At 33.0% G+C, this 27,266-nt stretch overlaps 2 protein-coding genes across 2 annotated transcripts in view; both read right to left on the bottom strand.

Annotated features, from left to right (window-relative positions):
• Positions 1 to 27,266, bottom strand: part of LOC105329683 (calcium and integrin-binding protein 1) — a 179,798-nt gene that overhangs the window by 128,725 nt on the left and 23,807 nt on the right. The window lies entirely within an intron of this gene.
• LOC136275974 (uncharacterized) lies at positions 9,235 to 20,914 on the bottom strand. Its single transcript, XM_066086436.1, has 5 exons — positions 20,784 to 20,914; positions 13,644 to 13,874; positions 12,974 to 13,228; positions 10,469 to 10,603; positions 9,235 to 9,281 (listed from the first exon to the last, which is right to left on the bottom strand). Exons 1-5 carry the CDS (start codon positions 20,830 to 20,832, stop codon positions 9,235 to 9,237), a joined length of 717 nt encoding a protein of 238 aa, XP_065942508.1. The 5' UTR covers positions 20,833 to 20,914.

Below are 27,266 nucleotides of genomic sequence, written 5' to 3'. Positions count from 1 at the left end.
TGGCATTCCAGTCAGAATACATAGTGATCAGGGTGCAAATGTTGATGGAAATATCATCAAGGAACTATGTCTGATTACAGGGATGAAGAAATCAAGGACCACTCCCTATCATCCCATGGGCAACGGGATGTGTGAGAGATTCAACAGGACGCTACTCAACATGCTTGGAACTCTCCATCCAGCCCAAAAGACCAACTGGAAGAAGTACCTTTCTCCCCTGGTGCAGGCATACAACAGTACCAGGCATGAGAGTACAGGACAATCACCGTACAGATTGATGTTTGGCCGTGAACCACTTTTGCCAGTTGATGTTGCTTTCGGAATCAACAACCAAGAGAAAAAATCACTTACCAAGTACATAGAAGACCTCAGAACAAGAATGAAGACAGCGTACCATCTGGCGAGGAAATCAGCTGATAGGTCAAGAGTGAAACAGGGTAAGTATTATGATTTAAAGGTAAGAGGTATAGATCTTCATGAAGGAGATAGAGTTCTTGTCAAGGTTGTTGCTTTCGATGGTAAGCACAAGATTGCTGATAAGTGGGAGGAGGAAGCATACATCGTATTGCGCCAGCCAAACAAAGAAGTACCAGTCTATGTAGTACAGTGAGAGGATGGAACCGGAAAGAAGCGAACTCTTCATCGGAACCTCCTATTGCCAATAGGATGCATAGACCCAGAGTTTCAGGAGAAACCAATTCCCAAACCAAGAGCCAATAAACAGAAGGACACAACACAGAATGAAGAAGAAACAGAGTTGAAGCAGCAAAATGATGTGGCAGATCTAGATATCAGTGATAGTGACTCAGAATATGAGATCCAAGTAGTAAAGGTACCTGTACAAAGAACTCCTATAGAGATTTCTAAGGAACCAGTTAGAGTTGTAGAAGAAGAGGTTACACAGCCAGAAAGGGAAGCCGCGGAAGACCCTGCACCCCAAGATGAGGAGGGTGATAGCTCTGAACCTGGTGCTGAGATAGGGTTAAGGAGATCTGCAAGAACTAGACGACCGCCAAAGAGATTTGCCGATTACCAGCTGTATCAGATTTGCGACAGGCGAAGGGAAGAGTTGAGTATTTTGAAGCAAATTTTAGAAAACACAAATCGGTCAGAGGAAAGAAATATTTTATTAGGTTGCATTTCAGACATTATTAGCAAATTGTAGATATATTGTTTTTATGATCATAGCTATTTCAGTTCTCAGTTGGAAATGACGAGGACGTCATTTCACAACTGGGGGGGAGTTTGTGATAGTCTGACTTAGTTTTATTTTTAGAATTATTTAGTTATTCATTCATTCACTTTTTCCATCTTTCACTCTTTGCGCTGCACTAATACTAACAAGTGTGTGTAAACTTAAACACCCCTATTATAAATAATGGTATAGTCCGTTGAGGTTATTTATTTCAGTGGTGTGGATTATTCCATTTGAAGATAGGTATTTTTATATTTACGGTTTGTGATTGGTCAGTATTGGTCACTACTGATACAGTTTGGCGGGAGATATTCTTTTGTATTCTGGTTCTGTAATTCTTTAATTGCAACCAAGACTTCTAGCCAGACAGGTGTGTTTCAGACTGAGACAAAGCATACAGACTCAGACCTGTAAGTTATTCTTTTAAAACATAATTCTTTAAATAAATACAATTCTAAACTAGATTAAAATAAATTAATAAAGTTAATATATAAGTATGAGTGTGTAGAGTGAACGTTTTGAATACAGTGCAATGTAAATATCAGTGAGCAGTATATGTCTTATATATTTAATTGTATAGTAGACAAGATCTTATATATATTGTATAAATTATAAATAGGTCAAGTCATATAATGAGCCTGATCCGCTGATTGATACTACGTATATGCAGTGTCGTGCACCTAGTTCCATAAATTGGTAACTATCTGTTGAAATTCATTATTGTAAATAGTTTTCATATAATCTATATATTAGAGTGAGTTGGAAATATTATTTAACATAAAATTCAGATTTATCGTGTATTGCGATTAAATGTAAACCGATATAATTGACCTATAAGTTAATGTATGTTATACATGTTTGTGATGTCTATAATGTTGTGTTGTTATAGTGGTGTGCTTATATGTTTTATGTATTGTTTTAGGGTGAAACGATTAATGCGACGTAACGCTCAGAATATATATAATATAGAACCCTACAATCGTCTTGGTGTTTTGTTTTATTCGTCCAAGAACGGTTACATTTTGTCAAATTTTTTTGATTCATTTGGTTATATTTTGGTCCATTTGGGTAAATAGATGCACCAGCGCAGCTCTTATTTTTATATAATCAGGCCATAAATTCAAAATATTTTCAAAAATTAATAGCTTTAAATCCAGTGGATGAAAAAAAGGAAAGCAAGTCGAACTCGATGAGTGCTAATACCTGTGTTGAATGAATGGTATAGTAGGATATGTGCAAAAAAGTCCCGTCTACTCTTTCCTACCCTATATTTATTGGAATATTAAATCCGATTATAAGAGTCAAATAAAAAATCAAGTACGGATATGTACCTGTTTATCAAAAGTAAAACTACTCATAATTTATCTACAGTGCATCGTTATGGAGCTACACAGAAAGTTTTATATTAATTTGCCGAGCCAAATAAAAAAACCCTGGAAAACGAAGAGAAAACAAAGTGGGGACAGAATAACTGGCAAACTAATTAGGACTATATAGCCCCCCCCCCCCCCACTCTCTGGAAATGTATAAACTGAAAACAAATTATTGGAGTACAACATCCGCACACAATTTAAAGAAAATTTCATGTTTTTTTTTTTATCATTTTCGCTAGCTAATGTAAGACATCACAAATACCCCAAACCCCCTCACGGAAAAGGAAATGCTAGGTGATGAGAGAGAGAGAGAGAGAGAGAGAGAGAGAGAGAGAGAGAGAGAGAGTCGATGTAAATCACAAGTGCGCTAACACCGTTAAAATTAAAGCTTGCTAGTTGGTCTGCCCTGCCCTAGCTACCTCCTCTCTTTTCTCCTTTTAGAGGCTTGATTATTGTCTATATATGCTTGTAACAAATCAAATCAATTTCAAATTCTAAATCAAAACTGAATTTGACACTACAAAACTCTCTCTGTCTGTCTGTCTGTCTGTCTGTCTCTCTCTCATATCGACAATGGCATTGCCATACCCTACAATACACTATTCTTATCTGGATTTTTGTCTTTGAGGTTGTAAATCATTATATCTTCTATGGTTTAAAACTTTATCATAACCTATATTTTGACATGTCGATTATTTCATTGAGTTTCGTTTCATAGCTAAAACATTTAGATTAAACAGATCTTTCTTCGCGAGCCGATTTTTACACAGTTGGGGCGAATACACTTCGGGTTAAAATTGTTCGGGGGGAAATACATACAGGACAAACAAAACCACTTAGATTCGCAAAGCCAACAGTGTTATTTCTAATTTAATTGTTTATACTGTGTGGGGTTTATTCATCAATGTTAATTTAACCATTTTATAACCACTGTATAAGAGCTATTAAGACATTTATTTGTAGGAAAGAGCATGTACAAATGATTTTTATTTAGAACAGTTTGATGTTGCTAGGATACAGGTTTCAGATCCATGATTTGATTGGTTAATTTAGATATTGAATCTCGAATTTCGAATCTCGAATCTCGTATTTCGAATCTCGTATTTTGAATCTCGAATCTCGAATGATCCTTCTCGGCTTTCGTATCTTTCTTAATAGAAACAGTTTATTCTGTTTACAGGCCTATCTTACATGAATCATTAATTTCCCGCAATTATCGTTATATTTTTTAAAGTAAATGAACGAATAAAACTTATAGTATAACAAAATACGTTTATTTTTTAATACCTAAATTATGTTATCATTACGATATCTAATTGGTGTGTTTCAGTCCGTTAGTTTGAGCACATAGAAAAAGTAGTGATCTAGATTATTTATGCGCTACTTTCACCTCTTGACCCATAATGATGTTATACAGAAATAACAGCTGATTCCGCAAACATTGTTATATAAGGGAAACATTTGCAAGTGTAAATATTTTGAAATATTTACACTTGCAATGTTTTCCCTTAGAAAACACTGTTGACAACTCTTTACATCCATTTCAAGTTTCAATTCACATCAAGCGAAAATCGAAGTTCACGCTTGTGGCTGTTACAGCGGCTCTTCCATTAATATGAACTTACCCTTAGGATAAGATAGGAATTCTAAAGTATAAATTTGCAGACAAGTCAAGAAGTTTAAAAATGTAAATACAAGCATTAAATCATAATTTTTTTGAAATATTCAGTCTCATAACTGCAGCGGTGTGTGCATACAAATTTTGATAACGCGATATCGCGCGTAACTCAATTTGTATGCGCACACCGCTGCAGTTATGAAAATGTATTTTTCAAAAAATAATGATTTAATGCTTAAAATGATATACTTTAGTATTTCCAAAGCAAACGTTTAGTAACCTTGACATTTTTAGTAGTGTTCTTTTGTATATTTTCATAAAACATAAAATACAAACGTTTTCTAATGAATGCCATTTATTCATGAATGACTTCCCAAGTAAAATGTTTTATAGGTTTGGCACTACAAATAACCCCATACATTGTAGTAAGGACTTTATTTCATTGCTATATTAATGATGCGTTCAGACTTTTTCAGCATTACAAAGACGCACCCCTTCTTGGAAATATTTGAGCAGATTCGTAACAATCTACATGCTTACTTTTCGATAGACCGTCGGCAAAACAAAAAGAGATGCATCAAGTAAAGCACAATAAATACCCCTCCCTTGTGAGACTTTTTCCAAGGTAATTTTTGCCAGTGCAATTTTTTATGAATAGAGAACTCGAGGAATCGATAGCACTCGGTGATATCTTTTGGGTTCCACAAAACATTTAAATTCTGCGTCAGCAATAATTTTTATCAGCCAACGAGGGCAGCCAACAGAGGGCCATTTACATTACTGTAAATCGCTTGTACACATCAGACAGACGTTAGCAGTCTTATCTTTAAAGAACATGAAATGTAGAATTAGAATAAACGATGAAAATTTGTATTGCTGTTTTCCATCATGATATTGGATATAAACCAACGATAGTAGTATCTAATAATAGAAAGGTAGGAGATTCTTTTAAGTTCTATTTTGATTTTGGAAGATTTAATAAGACATCAGTAAGATTCACTATGAGTGGATTGTTCTATATACTTTTAGTATCGTGTTTTTACAATATGTTTACATTAGAATTTTAAAACAATGTATTAAACCTTCATTAAATCATTGATGATAACAAATTAAGGATTTTATTGATTTAGTCCAAACATTTCTTCTATCACATTTGTTTCTTCACGATATGTAAGCAGTACGTTTAAAATTGTTGATATATTATTTTGGGGGGAGTCCGTAGAAATTAAGATATTTGGCACCCAGTCATTTGCTAATACAAATCCGTTTTCATCTTGTATTTTGATGTTCTTAGGATAGGAAACCCAAGTCTGAAAGATTAAAACTACAGTCACAAATATGAAATGGTTTCTATATTTCAAAGCAAATAATTTATAAATTAAATTAAGAATCATTTAATCCGAGATATATTAAACATGTTAACATAGTTAAAATAAAATGCAAATAATCTAGATTTACTTGTACAACAGATGTATTGAATTGAATTAATATATCTCAATTTATACATTTGGTATCTTGTAATTATTGATGCTTGTTTCACTCTCCTCAAACAGACTCTTAAGAAGACAATCGCAAAATGAAGTCAAAAAATACTCAGTATAGAATACGTCAGTGTTCCATGAGCCCGGAAGAAACGAATTATTTGTGTTCTTCGTGTACATTTGATATGTGTTCCCAATGTAGGCAGAGACATTGGTTTAATCTATTGACAATAGACCACGACGTTGTGACATACCGTGACTACATCCATCGACGGGAAGTTTGACGTGTGCAACATCGGAACAAGCATTATAGAAAGTATTGTGAAGCATGTAATCTGCCAGTCTGTAACCATTGTACAGCGCACAAAATGCACAAACAAATCAACTTAAGAGCTGAATATGACACGAAACGGCAACAACACAGAGGATACATTCACATACTGTGGTTTCATTAATTTTCAAGGGTATCAATTTTCGTGGATAAAGTGAAAATCACAGTTTCAATGAAACGTAAATTCATGGCCAATGACCCTATCAATAGAAAATGTTAATAGAAATTACACTTCAATGGACATTAAATTTCGTGGATCAACTTAACAACGAAATCCACGAAAATTGGTATTCAACGAATATTGATGAAACCACAGTAATAAGAAACAACGCCCTTTTTTGCAGACCTGATCTCTTCTCTGATATCAAAGCAGATATAAACAATTGTCAAAAGGAATTTTCTTTATATCAATTAGAAGTGTTAATAAAGGCACAGCGACTAATTAAATATGTAAAAAAGGCAATACATCATGTGGATTTTAAACATAGCTGTTTAAAACAGAAGGAACAGATGAAAAGGCATATCAGAAGTATACAGACATATGAACATGCAAACGAACAGCCATCACATCTTAAATTCCTTTTGTCCTAAAAGAATCCATGTCTTCCCCTCTATTTACATTATCATTGTGCACTCTCCATGACAAAGGTGATCAGTAAGAAGAAATTGAAGTCATTGAGTGAAATCGAAATTAGTTGGAATAAAAACCGACATGTGAGAAATGAGCGTCACATGAAACTGATATCTCCACCTGAATTGCATCACTCTATTGAAGTGGCAGGTATTGATTCCTTTGATAAAATTTCTTTTGTAACACCTGACCGGGTCTGGGTAAGTGATAGACACAATCTTATCTTGACAAACAAAAGCGGAGATACTCTTCATAAACTTGGTCTGAAAGATTTATTTGGTTCATTTGTAGACTTTTGCCCTGCAAACAATGGAAATGAACTGGTTTATATTGATATGAATTCAGACATCAAGAAACTATCAAATCATATGAAAACAAGCACTACATTTATAAATGCAACAAATTACGATTGGGATCCACTGTGCTTGTTTTGGTCAGCGTCTACAGGAGATTTACTTGTCGGGTGGAGTTCGTATGTAGACGACACAGATGATGATCAACTTACTAGTTACAACCAGACCGGACAACTAACACAAACAATGCACAATGATGAAATACAAAATATATGTCGTGTGGGTGAATATATAATAGAGACCATTAATAGAGATACCATTGTGACTGACGTTGATGATTTAGTGGTTTCGTCACTTTTAAGTAAGATGTCACCTTCCTTTAGCTTGTGGGCTTCATATACTAAAAACAAACTAAAAACTTACCCGTTACGATCAGACCGGACAACTGACTCAAACAATAACTAAAGATAATGGAGGGTTAAATATTATTACTTATTAGGTTAGTTACTGACTCACTACGGAAATATATTGGGTTGATCAATCTCATAGATGGCGAGGCGAAGCCGAGCCGTCTATGAGATTGATCAACCCATTATATTTCCGTAGTGAGTCAGTAACTAACCTAATAAGTGTTTTGTTTTCCCGAGGACTATTAAGCGACATATTTATTCACAAATAGCGATGATCATGGCACAGCCATGTACAAGATACCTAACATCTCGTCCAATTTAACTCATTTAAACTCTTCAAAATTTTCAATCTCACCTTTCAAATACTCTTTAAAAATCTGTGCTTCACCCATGTTTACTTCCAATGTTTTGTTGCTTTTCAATTTTATATGTTTTCTCCCTTTTCTCTGCAGAGATTTGAGCAAATTTCGACGCTGCCAATTTGTTCTGATCCAGGCAAAACAATGTGACGTCAATATTCTAAGGGCAACTACTCTAATTTTAAAGAATTTCAAAGGGCAGCTACTCCAAATACTTTAAGAACTTACGGCATGCGGTTTATGTATTAAATACTATGAAATGTCGAAATGAGTAAGCGAAGCGTCGACCAATGACGGCCATATTGCCCAATATTAATTCTCCCAGAACAAATATAGAGATATATGAGGCAATCACGTGCTATGTTTAAACCAATGAAAATGTGACGTTTCAGTCCAAGGGAAAACAAATATATATATAAATAAATATATATATATATATATATATATATATATATATATATATATATATATATATATATATATATATGGCCTAACGATATAACATAAAACAACAATGGTGATATCGTTGTGGCTGACGTTGGTGCTGTAGTGGTGACAGACCGTGCCGGTCGGTATCGATTTTCCTACACAGGACATCCATCAGGATCAGGACTACAACCACAAGGAATATGTACCGACCATTTGTCACACATCTTAGTATGTTATGATACAACCAACACGGTACAAATCGTGGACAAAAAACAGACAGTTTTTATCAAATTTACTTATAAGACCACCAGGGATCTTTAGACCATATAGTCTTAGCTATGATTTTCACACTTACCGTCTTTTGGTCGGATCAGCTTTGCGTTACAACAATAGGTTGTGTAAGTACAGACACATTACTCGTCTGTACGCTGGAAATGGTAAATCTTTTGTCCGTTATTATTTTTTTAATTACGCAGATATTAATGGCATATGCTTTGTCAATAATTCTGTATTCGGCAGTAATATCACGGTCTTAGATATAAAATATCAATAACAAATAATGATCAATCCTTGAGGAAAAATTAATCATCTACAAATTGCGAAAACATTATTAGTACGTTAATATTCTTATATATGTTACAAAAATAATTATCTTGAGCTGTCAAATGTTTTAGAACCAAATTCAGCAACTACTGATGAGAGTGAATCATTGAATGAAATCCAATTTAGAAAGACGGAAAATCCTCTGGAAGGAAATGATTGCTTTCTAGAAATAATGTCTCCCCCTAAGCTAAACCAATCTTTTACAGTGAGCGGTATTAACCATTGTCGTCACATTTCGTGTGTAACATCTCACAAGATTTGGGTCTATGTACAAAAAAATCTCATCTTGACAAGCCCATCGGATGATATTCTTCATCATGTGAAGAAATTGTGTTTCAATCATTGTAATGGGGTGCATGCCGTAACAAGTAAAGGTGAATTAATTTCTGTACACAGGGATTTCAACATCATTAAAATGTCAATTGATTTGAAATCAACTTCTACGTTTATTCAGAGAACAGACCTTATTTGGAGATTTTGATGTGTATACTGGTTTCTTTTTTCGGAAGATCTACTGGTCGAAATGTTTAGGGTGTATCCTGAGGTAGGCAAAGTAACCTGATACAACAAAACCGGACACCTAGCACAAACTTTACAATACGACCACGATGGACTGGAATTGTACCACCATCCTAACTATATAACAGAAAACAATAATGGGGATATCATAGTGTCTGACTTTGGCATTTTGGGTTTTGGTGCTATAGTAGTGACAGAGCGCGGAGGTAAATTTCGCTTCTCCTACTCTGGACATCCTTTAGGATCACACCTACAGCCGCGTGGAATTTGTGTTGACTCGCTGTCACATATCCTGTTGTGTGATCGTTTGACTAGTACAGTACAGATGTTAGACCAAGACGGTCAGTTTCTTTCATACCTGCTGACCAAATCACAATTGACAATGAAGCCATTGAGTCTTGGTTATGATGTCAACAAACATCGTCTACTGGTTGGAGCGTACAATAAAAACACCGTGTGCGTCTACACGTACTTAATCCGAAAAGACAACATTGACAGGTATTTTTGTTAATGACCTAATAATTATCTTTTTGGTTGGGATAGGTTTATTTAGTTTAAGTATTATAAACTGAAAGACAGAGCAAATCAATTAAATACTAGAAATCCGTGCAATATAAGTAGAATTCGTTATTTTCAAGTTTAAAACCTTAGGTTTGTTTTTTGTTGACGAACAATTAATTATCATAAATGTACACACTATCTCAAAACGTTGAAACGTATGTCCGTCAAAAACTCGGAAAGATCGTATCATATCCGACGGGGAAATGTATTGCATAATGTCTGCACATAGGAATGCACGTTCAAATCGTTCATGTTTCGTAATATCAAACTTTAAATGGCGATAAAAAAGTAAAAGTAATGAAATTTATAAGATGGCGGACATATCGTGAAGGCGGACATAACGTGACTCAACACCCCTAGATACAATTTCGAATTTTATATTTAAATAATCTTAAACATTTTGTGTATTCAAATATTTTTTTTATTTCTGTCTTATTCAGATTTACCCATTGCATGATTGTTTTCTTTTTCTTTATATGATAATTGCACGTCGATACTTTGATAGATATGTAAAAGAAAAACCACACAAATTATCAGGGAAAAATCTACATAATTTATGTTTCACTTAATACTGATTAAAAAGTGAACACTGAATACTGAACAGTAAATTATTAAAAAAAGTTTAAAAAAACTAGTTTTATACAATTTAAATACATATAACTTACTTAGTTCACACCTTGGACCTATGTACCCAGGTTGACACATTTGACAGGTGCCCGTCTCTTTGTGACAGTAATGACAGTTCACATCCGGGCAGGGAAATGAGTCAGTAGATCCATAACATCCAGCAACAGGACATCCTTTAAAAAACAAGCAACACAAAGCACTTAGAAGCACTAAAAAAAGAAAAAAAAGAAAGAAAAAAAAACAACAACTGTACACTCGATATCTATAGGTGTCGTGAAAGATTAACGGTTATATCACAAGATATAAAAAACGCTAAAACTAATCAATGACACGAAAAAATAGTTAAATAAAAAATACCGGAGGTCCATGGGTCACATTGCTTACCTGAACAACATTTCTTGTATAATTCTGTTTTGAAATATTCAAATATAACACTCTTAAAAAGTATTCAAAACTCTCTCGTATTCCAAGATTTGACAATTTATTAAATCACATATAAAAAAATGTCTCCTTTTTGGGCAACAAATCTAAGATATCTTAAGAGCTAGAATACATCAACTGGCCAATCTGATTATCCTGCACGTATTAAATATAACAAAATTGTGTAAAATGAACTATACATAAAACCATGAAAGAAGTTCACGGTGACCTTAATGAGGATATGGAAAGATGAGGACGCTAATATTTAGTTAAATACCGTAAATAATCGTAGCATTGTATATCTTGAGAAGATTTTTTTTTCAAATATTTTTTTCCGATATACTTCTTTGTTATACATTAAACCCCGAATTGGTCTGGGGTCACGGTTTTAAAAATTTAGAATCTACAATGTATACTAGCGGAAAAAAGAAACTGCATTATTAAATATATGAAAAAACATTTAAAAATTACAACGAACAAATTTTACTTTTTGTAATACTGTTAACACATGTATTCGTAACAACATCTCATAACACATTAATGTCAACGTCGAATAACGTCTATTTTAGCACACTCGAAAGTCACTGTTATTTGAAATTGAATTAACAAAATTAATAACGCGTGTGACCACCATTTGCGTTCACGCATGCTTGATAGTGACGCCTCATTGACGTCACTAAAGTGTTCAGAGATGCTTGAGGGATGTTGTTCAAGATGTTGGTTAAAGCCTGGCCTAAATCAGCCAATGTCACTGGCTGATTTGGTAAACGGCGTAAACGTCTTTACATTTCATCCCAGACGTGCTCGATCGGCGACAAATCGGGGGAAACAGCTGGCCAAGGCAAGACATCGACATTCTGTTGAACAAACAAGTCCCTGACTACACGTGCAACGTATGGCCGTGCGTTGTCTTGCTGCAGAGTGATGTGATTTTGATGTCTCTGTATGAAGGGTATCACATGACGCTGAATAATTTCACGTCGATAGCGTACTCCGGTGATATTTCCATTGACAATTTGTATAGGGGTCCTTCCATGTGCTGATATTCCACCCCACACCATAACGCTTCCTTCATCAAATTGTCGATGTTGCACAACACAAGCGTCTGGTAACGCTCCCCAACGCGACGATACACCTACAACGGCCGTCACTGCTATCCAAATGAAATCTGGATTCATCAGTGAACAGAATATTGGCCCAGTCCTGTATTCTGAATCGCAGATGTCGTATGCACCACGCTAGTCTGGCGATACGATGACGTTGAAGCAGTACTGGGCGCACTGCTGGACGTCTTGGTCTGATGTTTTGCTCGCGCAGACGATTATGCACAGTTCTTGGACTAATTGGTCGAAGCCCTGGAATGCTACCGGCAGTCAAACTTGCTGTCTGGAAACGATTTCTCAGATGCACAAGTCTAATGTGGTTGTCCTGTTGACGTGACGTCACACGAGGTCGCACAGAGCGCGGTCGATCCTGAGTGTTGCCAGATTGTTGAAAACGTCTCCATAATGACTGGATGGTGTTCCGATGAACTCCAAAGTGTCTTGCTACAGTATTTTGTGCCATTCCAGCTTGCAGCATCCAAGCAGCACGATTATGTTTGTTTTCGTTGAGTCGTGGCATGACATAGGGGTAAATTTTGTTGAAACTAAAGTGATTTCCTTAACAAAAAAGTTTAAACAAATCCTTTACAGTTCTTATTCCAAACGGTATTGGCCCGTAAAACTCGTGCGTACAATTCTTAAATAAACAGGTGCTCACTAACCATGAAAAAGTCCGTGCATCCGGACGGTTAGCATCCGATATTGTCAAAAACATTACCATTATCGATTGTTTAAATTTAATAAATACAAACAATAGATATAAAAAAATTATACTAAATTTTATAATGCACAGTTTCTTTTTTCCGCTAGTATATATATTCAAAAGCTGTCTTTATTAACAATTGGCGACCAAAACAAACTCATATCTAAAATATACACAGTAGGTTAAATACAAATATTGTTCCCTGAATCACATAACATGGGGTAATTCAAAATTTCAAAATTGAATATGTACATGATTGAAAAACCGTAGAAACGAACACAATTATTGAAGACTGTTTTATAATAAGGAACACCTACCATATACTTCAACCTCACATAGATTATTTCCAACAGAAAATGAGTAATATTCAGGGTAGGTAACAGATGTAAGTCTCTCGTTGTAGTAAATGACATATTGTCCATAAACAGGACAGATGGTGGTGAATACAGCAGGTATGGTGTCTAGTGTAAAGTTGGTGTCCTTGAAACACAGTGTTCCATGTAGTTTATTTGTTGTGTTGGATACATATAAAGAGAATCCCAGAAAATTTCGTGTCAAGTCATTAGAAGCTCCTGCAATGAAAATAAAAACACAATTAGAATGGAAGATAAGTTCATTATTTATTTATTTTTATAGGTATTAAGAATGTTACAAAACCAATTGCTGGTTCCATCCATATATTCAAAGTGTAAGGATATATATTTTTAGTTAAAACAATTCTTAGGCATGTTCATAAGCAGATTTCCTTCTTCTGCAATGACAATCAATGACAATTTACCGGATTTGAAGAACTTAATGTGGAAAATATTTGACAGATAGGTTTTTAAAATAGTGATTAGAAATTACATTTTCTTCAATTTAGTTTACTTTTACATTAAAAACAAACGTAAGTTATTGCAGAAGATTATTTTTATACAGTATGCTTTACTTGCATGATAAAACTCATAAATAATTCCTCAAATCAGTTACTGTTAAAAAAGACAATACCCCATGATTTATTGTTTGTCATGTAGTAGACTGTAATGTGATGGATGCTGTGAATGCTTGTTAAGTTGACCCACCACGTGGCGGTTTCTCTGGTAGTTGAAATGACACACTGACCACCACTCCTTGTCAGGTCTGACTTTCGGCCATCAACTGCATTACTGGCATCACCTGTGCTATAATTTTTATGTACGTGGTTCTGTTGATATGCTGGTTTGTTAAAGGCGACATTCACTGTAACAATGATTAACTTTTGAATTAGAAGGTAAATATGAGGATATTTATAATTTAATACACATAATATATGGTGTAAGGTTGCATTTATTTTTTTTTACAGAATCACAAAGAACAAATGTATGCATTTTAGGTGTTTAAAAAATATTTATGCACGTTTAACTTCTGTAGGCAGGTGCTTGTTTTGAATTTGAAAACAAACATGGAACTGTTAGTTCAACGTATTTAAGTCATATAATAACTAATGACAACTGAATATTCATTTACCAAAACATTACTTTACCAAAGACAGACATTAAAAAGTTAGGAGCATTCACACATTTGTAGCATCTTCTGTTTAACACCTTAAAATCTATATTGAAATGAAAAACATAGATATAAAATTTGCTAGAGTACATGAAAGCTAAGGTAAAATATACAATAAAGGGATATAATGATTATAGTCTTAATACACATTATTGATACATTTTCATTCTATCACTCTATATAAAGTTGACAATAATCAACCCCCCCCCCCAAAAAAAAAAAAGAAAAGAGAAAAAAAAAGACACGCGCAAAAACATTTTAAAACAAACTGTTTATCTGTCTAACACAAGTACATTTATCGCTGCATTAAAACAGAAAACAATTCCCTTACACTACAAAGTACATGTATAAATAACATAAATAATAAACTGCCCTTTTTCACTGTATCTTCATAATTTTACCTAATTATAAATTTTCATTTCTCTTTTTGACAAGGTAATGCTAAGTCAATTTTAATTTGTGAAAAAGTAAATACATATTAATACACAACACTTAAACATTTTACGCTAAATATATGTTTACAACATTCTACCGTAATATAAAGTTAAATCTGCTTTTTCTTTTCTAATTTGCTCGAAAATATCACGAAGTTTACATTATTTTTGCAATGCAATCAGGAAAAGGTTAAGGTGTTTTTATACCCCCGCAAACGAAGTTTAGGGGGTATATTGGTTTCACCCTGTCCGTCTGTCTGTAGACGAAACTTTATCCCCTCTATAGAATTTTTTACTACAGCATGGAACAGTCTGAAAATTTTACATATGTTTACAACCATCTGAAGATGTGCACCTGCAATTTGTTTTAAGATCAGACAATATTTAATGATTTTATGACAGTTTTCATTTTCCTTTTTCTATATATTGTACACTGATGTTGAAAAGTAAGGGAGGTAATCCTTACAGATTTTATTAATTAATTAATTAATTAATAGTATTAAAACACTCTAAAATATATTTATATAAATACATCCAGATTGAGGTTTTTTGTCTTCATGTATTAACTAAATTTATTTTTTATAAGTATTCTATCAACTGACAATGCAAAATTTTTGTTTGTTAATGATAAATTCTTAGGAGCTAATAAAAACATCAAAGACAAGTTTGGCTGAATTCATTTGTCCCAAGGGGGCCATTATCTGAGCCATGGTTTAGATGGAGGATGTGTTTAGGAAAAATTGATAATCTGTAAAATGGGCGGTGGTTTCGGGGCTATTTTAAAACTGTTTCATGTAAACCAAAAGTTTCTATCATTATAAGGAAATACATAATATCATTATTAAAATAGAGGTTAACTACTTGTAGAGGTTGTTTAAATTTATTAGTCAAGTAAATTGAAGTGACCCTAAAGGGCATTAATTTAGATGAAATTCAAAATTACTGATATGATTTTAGTGTTTTGGCAATATTAAAATTGTTTGTAATATTGAATTTTCTTTTTTACATATTTCTACATAGTATGGTAATCATTGAAATTTTTTGGGAGTTTATTAAACTTAACAATCTGATCAAAGAAATTCATAGTCCTATAGGATCAATTTTCTGATATGGAGTTCCATTGTACCATAGGAGAAAGTGAGGAAAATTTGAAACAACTTACTGCATCTGTCAAGACTCTTAATAGAAAGATATTCAAAGTTTTATCAACAGAAGAGCATTGCTTGACTACCTGTATTTCCATTTACTGCAAAGGGAGGGTTTATTGTTATTTTGTTGGTTTTTCTTTAAAACAATTTAAAAAAATATCTTCAGATACATAAACTTGTAAATGTATTACTGTTATACATATGTATTTACAGTGAAATTCTGACAATTTTGATTTTACTTTTTCTTTGTTTACTAATTTTTTTTCACAATTCTAGAATTTTCTTTATTTGTATGTGTTCCAAACCTTTATTATTCAATTCAATTATTTGTCCCATTTGAAATTAGCCTTGCGGGGGTATTAGTCCCATTAGGACAGTTCCAGTTGTAACACTTACTGTAAAAATATTTTAAATGCGTGAATGAGATTTACTCTCTTTACATGTACGCTGTAAACTTACAACAGCGTAAAGTGCCCCACACCTATGGTTACCAAAATTATCAAAGTTTAAGGAAGACAATGTCTAGAATTACTGAATTAACTGAGTATCTCTAAAACAAAGATATTTGCAAATAATAGTCAGTATTGAACAAGCAAGAAAATCATTAAAAATGTATGCAAAATATGCAAAAAAGAGGTTTTTTTATAACAATAAAAGATACAAATTTTGCAGATAGCCTTTTAAACCACTTTTGTTTCCATCGCATTTCATCTTGGTAGTTTTTTAGCATGTGCACTAGTTTTAGTTTTTGTTTTGTTTTTTTTAAAGGTGGCAGAGGAAACGAGAAAAAAAAAATGGACAGAATCGATTCAGAAAGTCTGAATTTATTACCAGCCAGCGATTTTTTCTTCAGAATTACAATTAAGGAAAAAAAAGACAGAGACTATGTATTGGCAGTGACGGAAGAGGAAAGATTATTTCTGTTCAAACATGAAATCTTGAATGACCTTTTATAATATATATGTCTTTTAATTAAGAAGTAAACAGCTAAATAAAAAAATCATCAGAATATGAACTTGGTTGCTACATTATCAAATCTTTCGAGATGCTTTCTCAGAAGATATAACCACATACTAACTTAGTTCATATCTTGATGAACTTTTAAATTTGTCATTTATAATCTTTGTTTACATTTAAAGAAATGTCAAGGTATGCAGAATAATAAATCAAACCTTTTTATTCTTTTCTGCAACAGTACTTATGTATAAGTGCAACCATGAACTTGAACAATGATCATTTTGATGTCATAAAAATGAAGTATTGACAAGTCAAAAGTTCGCTTAAAAATTAACATTTTGCTCTAGTTTTGTTAATATAAGGAGAAAAGTTTTCGAGTTTTGTAACAAAATTGATTAAAATTGATAACATTGATAGCGTTTTCTATCTGCTGAGGGTCCAGCTTGAGCGTAAACCTCTGGAAATCCGTAGAGAACTTCATCCATGTTTATCCTCAATTTAAAAACAAGATGAATTTTCCACAACTGTTTCAATTTGGTCCATGCCATTCCCCTCCGATCTGCGGAAATTCTTTTTGACCATGTCGAAACAGGATTAACAAATTTAAGACATTTCGTGTGACCAGCAATCATGAAATGAATCATCCATAAAAAATGACTATTCTTTGAAGTAAGCAATTTTACGAATACACTTCTCTGTTCATCCGCTTTCAAACATCCACTCTATATACCCCATCTACCCATTCGTGTCCTCATTTTGGTATGAGACTGTCGCGGTAGGCCGATCGGCGCAGTATCCATCCACTCTTATATCATCTTCGTCATCTTCATCTGGATCAGCATCGTCATTCTCTGAGTGACTTAATGCCGACGGGGTAGCTGAAGGGGGAACATACTCCTGAAAGTACTGTGTAGCTTCCTCTTCAAAGTCATTGATCCCGGATCGAAGATCCGCACAGGGAATCTTGTCCATACTGTTCACTGAATAAAAAAAAGTTATTTTGTAATTAAAACGGATGAAATTAAAATCAAATAAAATAACAACTTTTTTATTCAAATATGAACAATATTATTCAAATATCAACCTTAAATATCTTTTTTTTGATATTGTGGATTTTTATGGGGGTGGGACTCTAATCTGCATATTTTTTGTTTCGGTGTACAGGAAAATTTTCATGCCAAAATATGTTGCGTTCACGCAGGGGTGGATCCAGAAACATTCGAGCTGGGGCGGAGGGCAATTTTTTTAACAGGGCCAGAAAATTTAGTGACACGTAACAAAGCAAAGTTGGTAAGGGCAGATCAAACTTAACACAAAAACGGTTGGGGAAAAAATAACTGTAACATGACAGGATACATTTAACAGAGCTCTTAGTGAAAGTGTCTTTAATACTATCACAATGGCATAGACCAGGCATGGGCACGATTACTTGAAAATGTATTCGATTAATAATCGATTATATAGTGGAATTTTGTGTAATCGATTATTAATCGGTTACATTCATTTTTGTCCTGTAATCGATTGTAATCGATTACTTGAAAACAAGTAATCAATCAATAATCGATTACTTCCATTATTTTCCACTAAAATGTAAATGATACCTCTTCTGAACATAGTGTAAAAACTCTTCAAGTTGATTTAGATTTAGAGTTAAATAGGGATATTCATTAAGAATGATATAATTTGAGACATCGAATTCAATCTTTTTAAGATATTTATTTTATAATTTGGGGAACCTTGCTAAAATCTTGATTTGGATTATTTGTTTTTAGAGCTTGTAATTGTTCTAATTAAAATCCAAATCCTTATTGGGGCTAAAGTTTAATTGTTATCTAAACATTAGGTTGGTCACACCTCATTAACTGCGTTGTGGATTACTTAACTGACCAGGACAAACACCCTTAGTGACACTTATACACCCCTTTGTTTTTCTCTCAAAATAGACACAAAATACATGTATACCCCTTCTCCCCGCTCTGTTTCGCTCTCAATAATGGTCAATCATTAAGCAGTTCTACTGAGTAATCTCTCTCTCTCTCTCTCTCTCTCTCTCTCTCTCTCTCTCTCTCTCTCTCTCTCTCTCTCTGTCTCTCTCTCTCTCGAAAATCTCTCGAAAATCTCTTCGATTACAGATTACTGTCGATTACTTGAAAAAGAGTAATCATTACAATCGATTACGATTACTCGATTACGATTACCCCGTGCCTGGCATAGACAAAAAGGTACACATTGAATGTTATGATCTAAGATCAAATACTACCTTAGAAATCTAACATACATTATCTGTGCCAAGAGTTATAGATTATAGATATAGATACGTAACATTACTTTGTCCCTCTATCCCTTTATAAAACTCGTTAATGTATGACGGTTAATGTGTGGGTATAACTTTAGATTAAAGTTTGATTTCGTTTTTTTTTTTGTCTTAGATGAAATATTTAGGTGAATGAACGTACATCATATCCAGAATATTATCATCATTTATAATTTAAAATAAAAGACCATTATTAAATATATCTTAATTTCTTAGAGAGGTTAATTTGTTTTTAAAAATCCAACTAAAGAAACAAAAGCATGGCACGAGCCTTTTTTTTTTTACATAAAGCTATAAAAAACTGACTGCATGTAAGCTCTGTATTTCGCTTATAACTTTATAACTCAACAACTGATATTTCGGTATTTTATAGATATATTTAGTAAACATTGATAACCACCTTATATCGTGAAAAAACCCTTAGTTTCGTAATTTGTAGTTCAAAGCTCTGGAATCTAATGGATGAACTAATGTTTTGTTTGTTTTTGTGGAACATTGTAAAAAATTGTCGGCAGTATTATATCAATAGCAATTACATTTTGATTCTGTGTTCCGTGAAATCATCAGAAATTTCAGAAAACGTAAAACCTATCATGTATAAATCGTACATACGCCCATGTACACATTCACGAATATTTATTGTTCGTGGACAAGTTTATGCTGATTGTGTTTATTATCTGTCATTGGACTAAATTATATAAACAAAGGAAAGTTTCGTTATTCATGCTATGGAATATGTAATTCTACTTACCTAATACGTGTAATATGTGTAATATTCTTTACCGCTGTTAATCATCTGTTCATAGTCGTGTATCGTCTGCTATTTTTTTTAACGTCGGGTTCGATGTTCCTTTTGATTCTGTTAACGCACAGCCATGGAGACTGCCTTCAATACGTAGCAATCATAAAACCATACGCAGCATTTACATGTACCAGTTAACACGTTTGAAGACTCTAAGCCTCATATGTCTTTTAAAAATTGGGTTACAACACACACTGAATAATAAGCTAAAAATGTAATGTTTTATTTCTTCCTGTTCCTCAACATTACGTCACACGAGGTAAGGTCGATTTCTATCTGTCGCAGCTCATTATATATATATATATATATATATATATATATATATATATATATATATATATATATATATATATATATAGCGGCCAGCGCGCAAACCTTTCGGCCATCTGGGCAAGACAAAAATCTTGGTTTTGATGATGAACGGAACCTAAACAGCTGGGTGGCTAGCGCGGTGGGCGGTCACTACTACGAGAGTGGGTTCCAGAGGTCGTGAGTACAATTCCAGGCCGGGGCGGAGGTGAAGCTCCAAAAAAGTGAATTTCCCTGTGCTTTATGTATATCTGTTTCATTCACTATGGGCAGGTATAAGTAAATTTGAGAGTTATTGCAATTTTTGTGCTTATTATATGTATATATCTTTGCAGCGTGTATCGTCCCGATCCTCTCAAATTGTCGTTTAACTAAATTCCACCTGTATCTCAAACAGCTGTGTAGTGAGCGACCAGCGCGCTAGAATCCGTTCGTCATCGAAAGCAATATTTTTGTCTTTTTGATGGCCAAATGGTTAGTGCTGAGGCCGCTCACTACTGCATGTATGAGAGTAGGTTCCAGATGTCGTGAGTTCAAGCCCCGGCCGGGGCGGAGGCGGAGCTCCTATGTTTATACCTGTGAGGAGTAAAATCGGCTATATCAAATGGTTTAGGTCATTGTAAAGAAATAAATACATACCGTAGCAATGGCTAACTTTCACTAAACAAATATAGAAAATCCACTTCATTGTAGACAGTTTGGAAGATGAACACTTTATATCACATTATTAAAATAATCCAAAATATTTTTTAAACAACTAATTGGAAAGCTGTATACTAATATATACGAAAGGATTTTTTTCCTGTTTCTGAGTAGAGGAAGTGATATTGTGAGGCTGACTAATGTACATATTTGGTTATGTTTGTGAAATCTTCCGCATTTAGATTGTGAAAACATGTAATCAAGACATTTGCTCAAAAATGTCACTCACCAGGCTCTAACGTTCAAGTCATAGCAGTTGAGACAGTTTTGAGATTAGAAAAATAACAGCCATAATAATGGATTAGGTATAAGTCAGTTCTGACTTTTAAAAATGAGCGTGGTCAGTTTTCAATGACTTGGCCAAACAGGCAGATAAAATATTACTTTTGTATTCTTGTAATTGTCCCATGCATTCAAGGAGATATCGGCCGCGGCTGGACTACCTAGCGGTCAGCGGCGATCTAATGCACAATACTCGCGTGTTACACACATGTTTTTATTTAACTGCAAACACAAAGAATTGTTTGAATGTCGATTACATATAAAAGTGTTTTTATCCTTAAATTGATTTGAACGATAGAGTGTAAATTAAGAATTAGTAAAAGCATTATTATTCCCATCTGAAGTATACATGCATGTTGTCAGAAATAAATTAGTGGTGGGTTTGTAGTCTAAAATGTAAAAAAAAAACTAGAAACGTTTGAGATCAACAACAAAAAAGTTAAACCTGATCATGATGAATTTTTTTTTAGCTTCGTAATTCATTAATATTAAATAAATGAAAATTTTTAAATGAAATAATATTAATGAACATTAATTCATTGGCATTTTTTTTTTTTTTTTTTTTAGAAAAGGTGTTCTTTGAGATCTTGTCGATGTCATGATCATTTATATAATCCATCTCTTCCAAATCCCGCGCGAGTGGACACGAGATTGAGGTAGTCTTATACACATGTCAAGTTTCTTGTGCTTCTACCCGACCACTCATGTGCATGATTATTAATTTAATACATGATAACGCCGAAATTTGGCCGGTTCATCTAAAATCGACTAGAGTTTTAATATAACACACATACGCAGAGTTTTTGTAATTCTTCTTCCCTCATAAATATGCATGAACAGACTCGCTTCTTGATTGTCCCGTAATTAGAAGATTTCTTCTCCCGGCTATCGGCGCACACATGTTTTTTTAAAAATTAAATTAATACATTAGTAACCTAATTTTTACTTTACCGCACAGAAAAGAATATATAATGGTAGCGTGTATAGCTTAAATATTCTATAATTTGAATTTTTTTAAGTCGTTGCAATCATCGTTTTTTGTTAAAAATGCTCAACTGTTGTTGTAAAAAAAATGTAATTGAGTAAGTGAAAAGCGTGGAGCGCGTGTTCACATAGTTTTTTGGATGTGACCTTTAAAACTACTCTATTTGATCGTTTTTTTGCCTTCAGTTGCTTATAAAATCAATTGAGTTAAATGCAGCGCAGTTCTGCTCAAGAACTTCAAAATCAGTTGTATTGTATTGTATTGTTTATTAGTCAACAGTTGTACAGATCATAGACATATACAATTAATATACACATGTTACAATACATACACTGGTCACTTGAAAAAAGGCAAGTTTATACATGAAGTTTTCTGATTACAAAAGCATTCTTAATATATTTACCTAAATTGCACAAATCCTTTACATTTTGTGTTGACAATAATATAATTAATTTAAAGACAGAGGGTTTAATATAATAAAACTTAAATAAAATAAAAACAGTTTGCGTGGAGTAAATACAGCAATATTGTAAACGACACCTTGTTAATTCAGCAATAATAAAGTGCATGCAATAACAAAGAGCCAATTATTGACTAATACTTATTGTGAAGTCGTCTTGGGGTAGTTGGTGACAGTACGGTGCTACATGGATTTTTCCGATGAAAATTGGAGCCTCAGAACTATTGCAGTATCCCCTAAACAACCGATTATTTTTTTTCATTTGGCTGTACTCGCTATGATATTAACACAATTCGATTTCGAAAAGGTGATAATTCACAGGTAAAAATGAAATGGTTGGGTTTTTTAGTACTGACTAAATCGAATGATTGAACTATATCTGAACCATTCATCGAATGAATACAGTAATATTGTAAATGACATTATGTTTATTTAGCAACGACAAAATGCATGCATAAGATCCATCATGAATGACTAATACTTCTTGAGGGGTCTTTCTGGGTTTGTTCACCACAGTACGAAGTTACATGGACTCCTCTAACAAAGAATCGAGGTGTTCATCCACAGAATGTCTTACAAAACATCATTTTTAAAAATTTTGTTTTATTGAAAAAGAAGATAAATGTATTTGAGTTTATAAAGACAGACGAGAGAACATAGATAGATTGATACTTAAACGCACAATGCTTGTGGAAAATTTGGACAAGTTCAAAATGAAGGCATGCAAATTTCCGGAATACAAGCCACATTTGTTCACCGGAATCTTTAAAGATATTCATAACTATTTAATATACAACATGGTGAGATTAAAAGTTCTGCTTATATGTATTGTGTCACAAATTGTTCTTACTTGGAGGAAGATTAGATCAGATATGGATATGAATATCCAGAGAATGGATAGTTAGGTCCTGTTGATGGATATGTTGGTGACTGGATATGGAGGGTACTGTCCACCATTGTGTGGATAGTTTTTCCCATACCTTGGAAATTCATATCCTCCATCCTTGAAGCAAACATACCGGTATATTCATGCAATTGATGACCTTTGCAGAAATGAAACGATGTTTTTCTTTAAAACTAATCTAAGACAACTGTTTCCTATTCCCGTACATGTTTGTAAACTTTATTAGAAATTTAGGTAAGTCTAACTAAGAAAAGGATCGATAACATGAGAAATGAAAATTCTATTTTCAATAGCAAATGTGAACATTAATAACATGGCCTTTCATAGTTGTTGAATGTTTTTATCATTTACAAATAACTAACAGACAAGATTTGATATAAATGTCCATAATTGTTCTTAATTTTTTTAAATTTTCGTCACTGTCACTTGTCCAATTTCAATAAAATTTGGCACAAAAACATTTAGCATTACTGGGCGTAGGGAATTCGAGTTTGTTGAAATGCAATATCTAACAATATAGAAATATTGCAAAAATTTTAAAATCATTTAGCCAGAAAAGCTGAAACTTGCAATAAAGCGTACTAATGTACTCATTTGATTGAAATTTGTAAATTAAGTATCTTAAAAACAAAACCTGTGTTAAAATTTTGCATAATATAAAAAATACTTAAATTTTACTTACATCAAATCTTATATATAAAAAAATGAAAGTCATAAGATGTCATAAGATATTTTATCAATATTTTGATTGCTGATTTTTACTTGCATTGATTATATTGTAAATATTAAATAATAAAAAAAAATATAAAGTTACGATTTTTAAACGAATTTCATATTTCTGTTCTAACGACTCGTACTCTAAATTTCTCACATTTAAATATATTAATCAGTCACATTTCATTTTTCCCCTTAGTGTATTGCTTTTTGATCGAACGGGTACACACAATGATGCTGTAATAGCCATATGATATTATCATTTTATCAATTATATATATATTGTTAGCACAGTTTTTGTACACATAAGCGCTTTAATTGGTAACAGTATTTGAGAAAATAAGACAAGAGCGTTGTATAAAAAGAGGAATTTTTTAAACTTTGAAACTTCCCATGAGGGCCAATATAAACACCACAGGCGTTGTTCCTTCCTTGGTGTCGATGTCACGAAGTAGATATTTCAATTACTCACTCAGACAGTTTATATAGTTATATGTTATATAGGAACACATTGTAAATCCCCTGGAACGTGGCCATATTATTATAAAAATAAAAATAAACTATGCGTATACAGTTAATGATTTTTGCGTAATTATACACATTTTTTAATTTCTTAAAATGATATTTTTAAGTTTCCGCATGCATTTGTCTTTAGATTAATTCACTCTTTAAAATGTCCGAATTTTTAGAAAATTTTAAAAATACATAATTTGAATATGATAATTTGTATTAAATTTTTTTATCGTTCCATTATTTTTCTCTTAACTGTTATTTCAACTAATGAGTATTAAACAAACGGAAGATGGCAATACAATTAGTTTCTAGTATATATACATGTAGGTTTAAAAACAAACCTGTAACTAGTAGAAATACGAATAATTTTTTTCACGACTGGTCGTATTGGAATGATAACGATGATTAGAGAATGTCTCAAAGGTTATTGATGTGTTACACAATGCAAAGTTAACAAACAAAGTCGGAGATTGAACCACATATGCAACCTTGTATTACTAAGAAGCAAATTTGGTAAACCATATTTCATATTTTATGTTAAAGCAGTAACAGAAGATGACGTGTTGATTTCAAAAGAGTAAATTGTGGTGTATTTAAACACAAGTGAATATTCTTTTTAACGATACCTATGTGATAACGTATCGGGTTGTAAAGAGCTGTATAGACCCTGATCCGTAAAGGAAAATAAGTGCAGTTTACTAGTATTTGAACCAGTGTTATCTGCGCATTTGATAATTTACAATGCTGAACCAATTCTTTGATAAAATGGTGTTTTTAATGTGCAAGGTAATTTCACATGTTGTACTTTTGAAAGGCTAATTTTATCGTTTTGTTTAAAATAAAAAGCTAGTTTTAACATTAATTGTCATCAATGTCTTTAAATCTATCATAATTTTAATGCATTTTAACTTGATAAAGCAAAGTGAGAATTATTAATTGGGAAAATTGAAAATTGAAAATTGAAAATTAATTGAAACAGGATCTCAATGAACCCTAAGAAATAATCCGTGCATGTTATGCACACCAATTAAAGTGTTTTCCTTGTTTGTGTTAATTAGATTTCTGTCAGGTTAATTATGTCATAATTTGTGAATTTGGAACAGAAGAGGGGAAATTTCTTTTTTATTTTGTTTCTTTTAAAATCGTTTTCTCTTTGTCATAATATTAATGTCCTATGAAATTCAATGCATATATTATAAAAAGATGCAAAAAATAATTCGGTAAAAACTGTTTAACTACAACATATTCGCTACGTCTAGTGATTTGTTTTGTCAATGAATTTTTTATACACCTGAACAGTATCCATATCTGTTCAAATTAACGATTATAAAATCAACATCAGTATTTATTACCTGAGTCCACTCTGTATAAAGTAACACTAGACAAAAGATGTAATTTGCACTTTGCCATTATTGTCGCCGTTTTTTAAAATCCCAAATAAAATTACAAATAAAACCAGAAGACAATAAATGATTATATAATCATCGCCTTTTGTAATATTAATACTGTAGATTCCTTATTTTACGCGAGTACTTAATTCCGCGATTCAACGATTTATTATCAAATCGCGAGAATATAAAATCGCGAATGCCGAAATATCATCATAGTTTCATGTAGTTTACATGTTTCCCAAAATTGAAAGCGAGATTTTAGAATTCGCGAGACAGGCTTTTCGCGATTTTACGTGGATATTAATTCCTCGCCTTTAATTAGGAATTTACAGTATCAATTGATGAATATTTTATCCTTTCTCTCCAAATGATTTTATTTGAATTTTGATCGGTGTTTTTTAATGCATGTTGTATATTTATAACAGCATACTCTTCTAGAAATTTCACGCGCCATTTTAGCCAAGAGGGGGAGTATGTAACCAGGAATATGTTATTAACTATATTTTTGCGATATACCATCTGTTTTGATGTTGCGTGTAAGTGTACAGTTTTATGTAATGTTCTAGTTTTTCGGCAAGTGGTACTTTGTACCGTAAAAACAGAAATGTCTCAATAATGGGATGTCTTTGATACCATAATTATCTGAATCCCATTTGACGACTAGTTTGCGCTTTCCTTTAATCCAACATTCCTAACTAAAAATATCTACTATTTCAAGCTTGTTAAATCAAATTCCCTGATCAAAATGTTCTCATTTTTTTCAAAAATTCTTCCTTTAAGGCTAATTTGTATGCTACTTTCATCATATCCCTGAGTGTTTGTACTTAAGTATGATGGTCACCTTCCTTTAAGTCTGAGTCAATTCTGAACATCAAATAATCGGGAGTGTATCCAGTAGCATCACTCTAAGTGGCATTATAAACATGTAACAAAGGTGCAACATGACATTTCCAGTCGGATTTCTGATCCACACTCAAAGTTGAGAGCATTGTAATCAGTGTTTGATTAAACCTTTCAGCGGAACCATTTCCTCAGGAATGATAAGGCGTAATTTTGGTTTTCTTGGTTTCTAGGAGCTTACAGAGTTCTTTAGTGACCTTTGATTAAAAAATTCGCCCTTGGTTACTGTGTAATTTTTCAGGAAAGCTATAGTGGATAAAGAAGTTATCAT

This window comes from Magallana gigas, chromosome 1 (genome assembly GCF_963853765.1).
Source record: "Magallana gigas chromosome 1, xbMagGiga1.1, whole genome shotgun sequence".
In the NCBI taxonomy this organism is placed as follows: Eukaryota; Metazoa; Mollusca; class Bivalvia; order Ostreida; family Ostreidae; genus Magallana; species Magallana gigas.
Note: the sequence above shows the minus strand (reverse complement) of the source record. Positions and strands in the feature narration are given on the sequence as shown.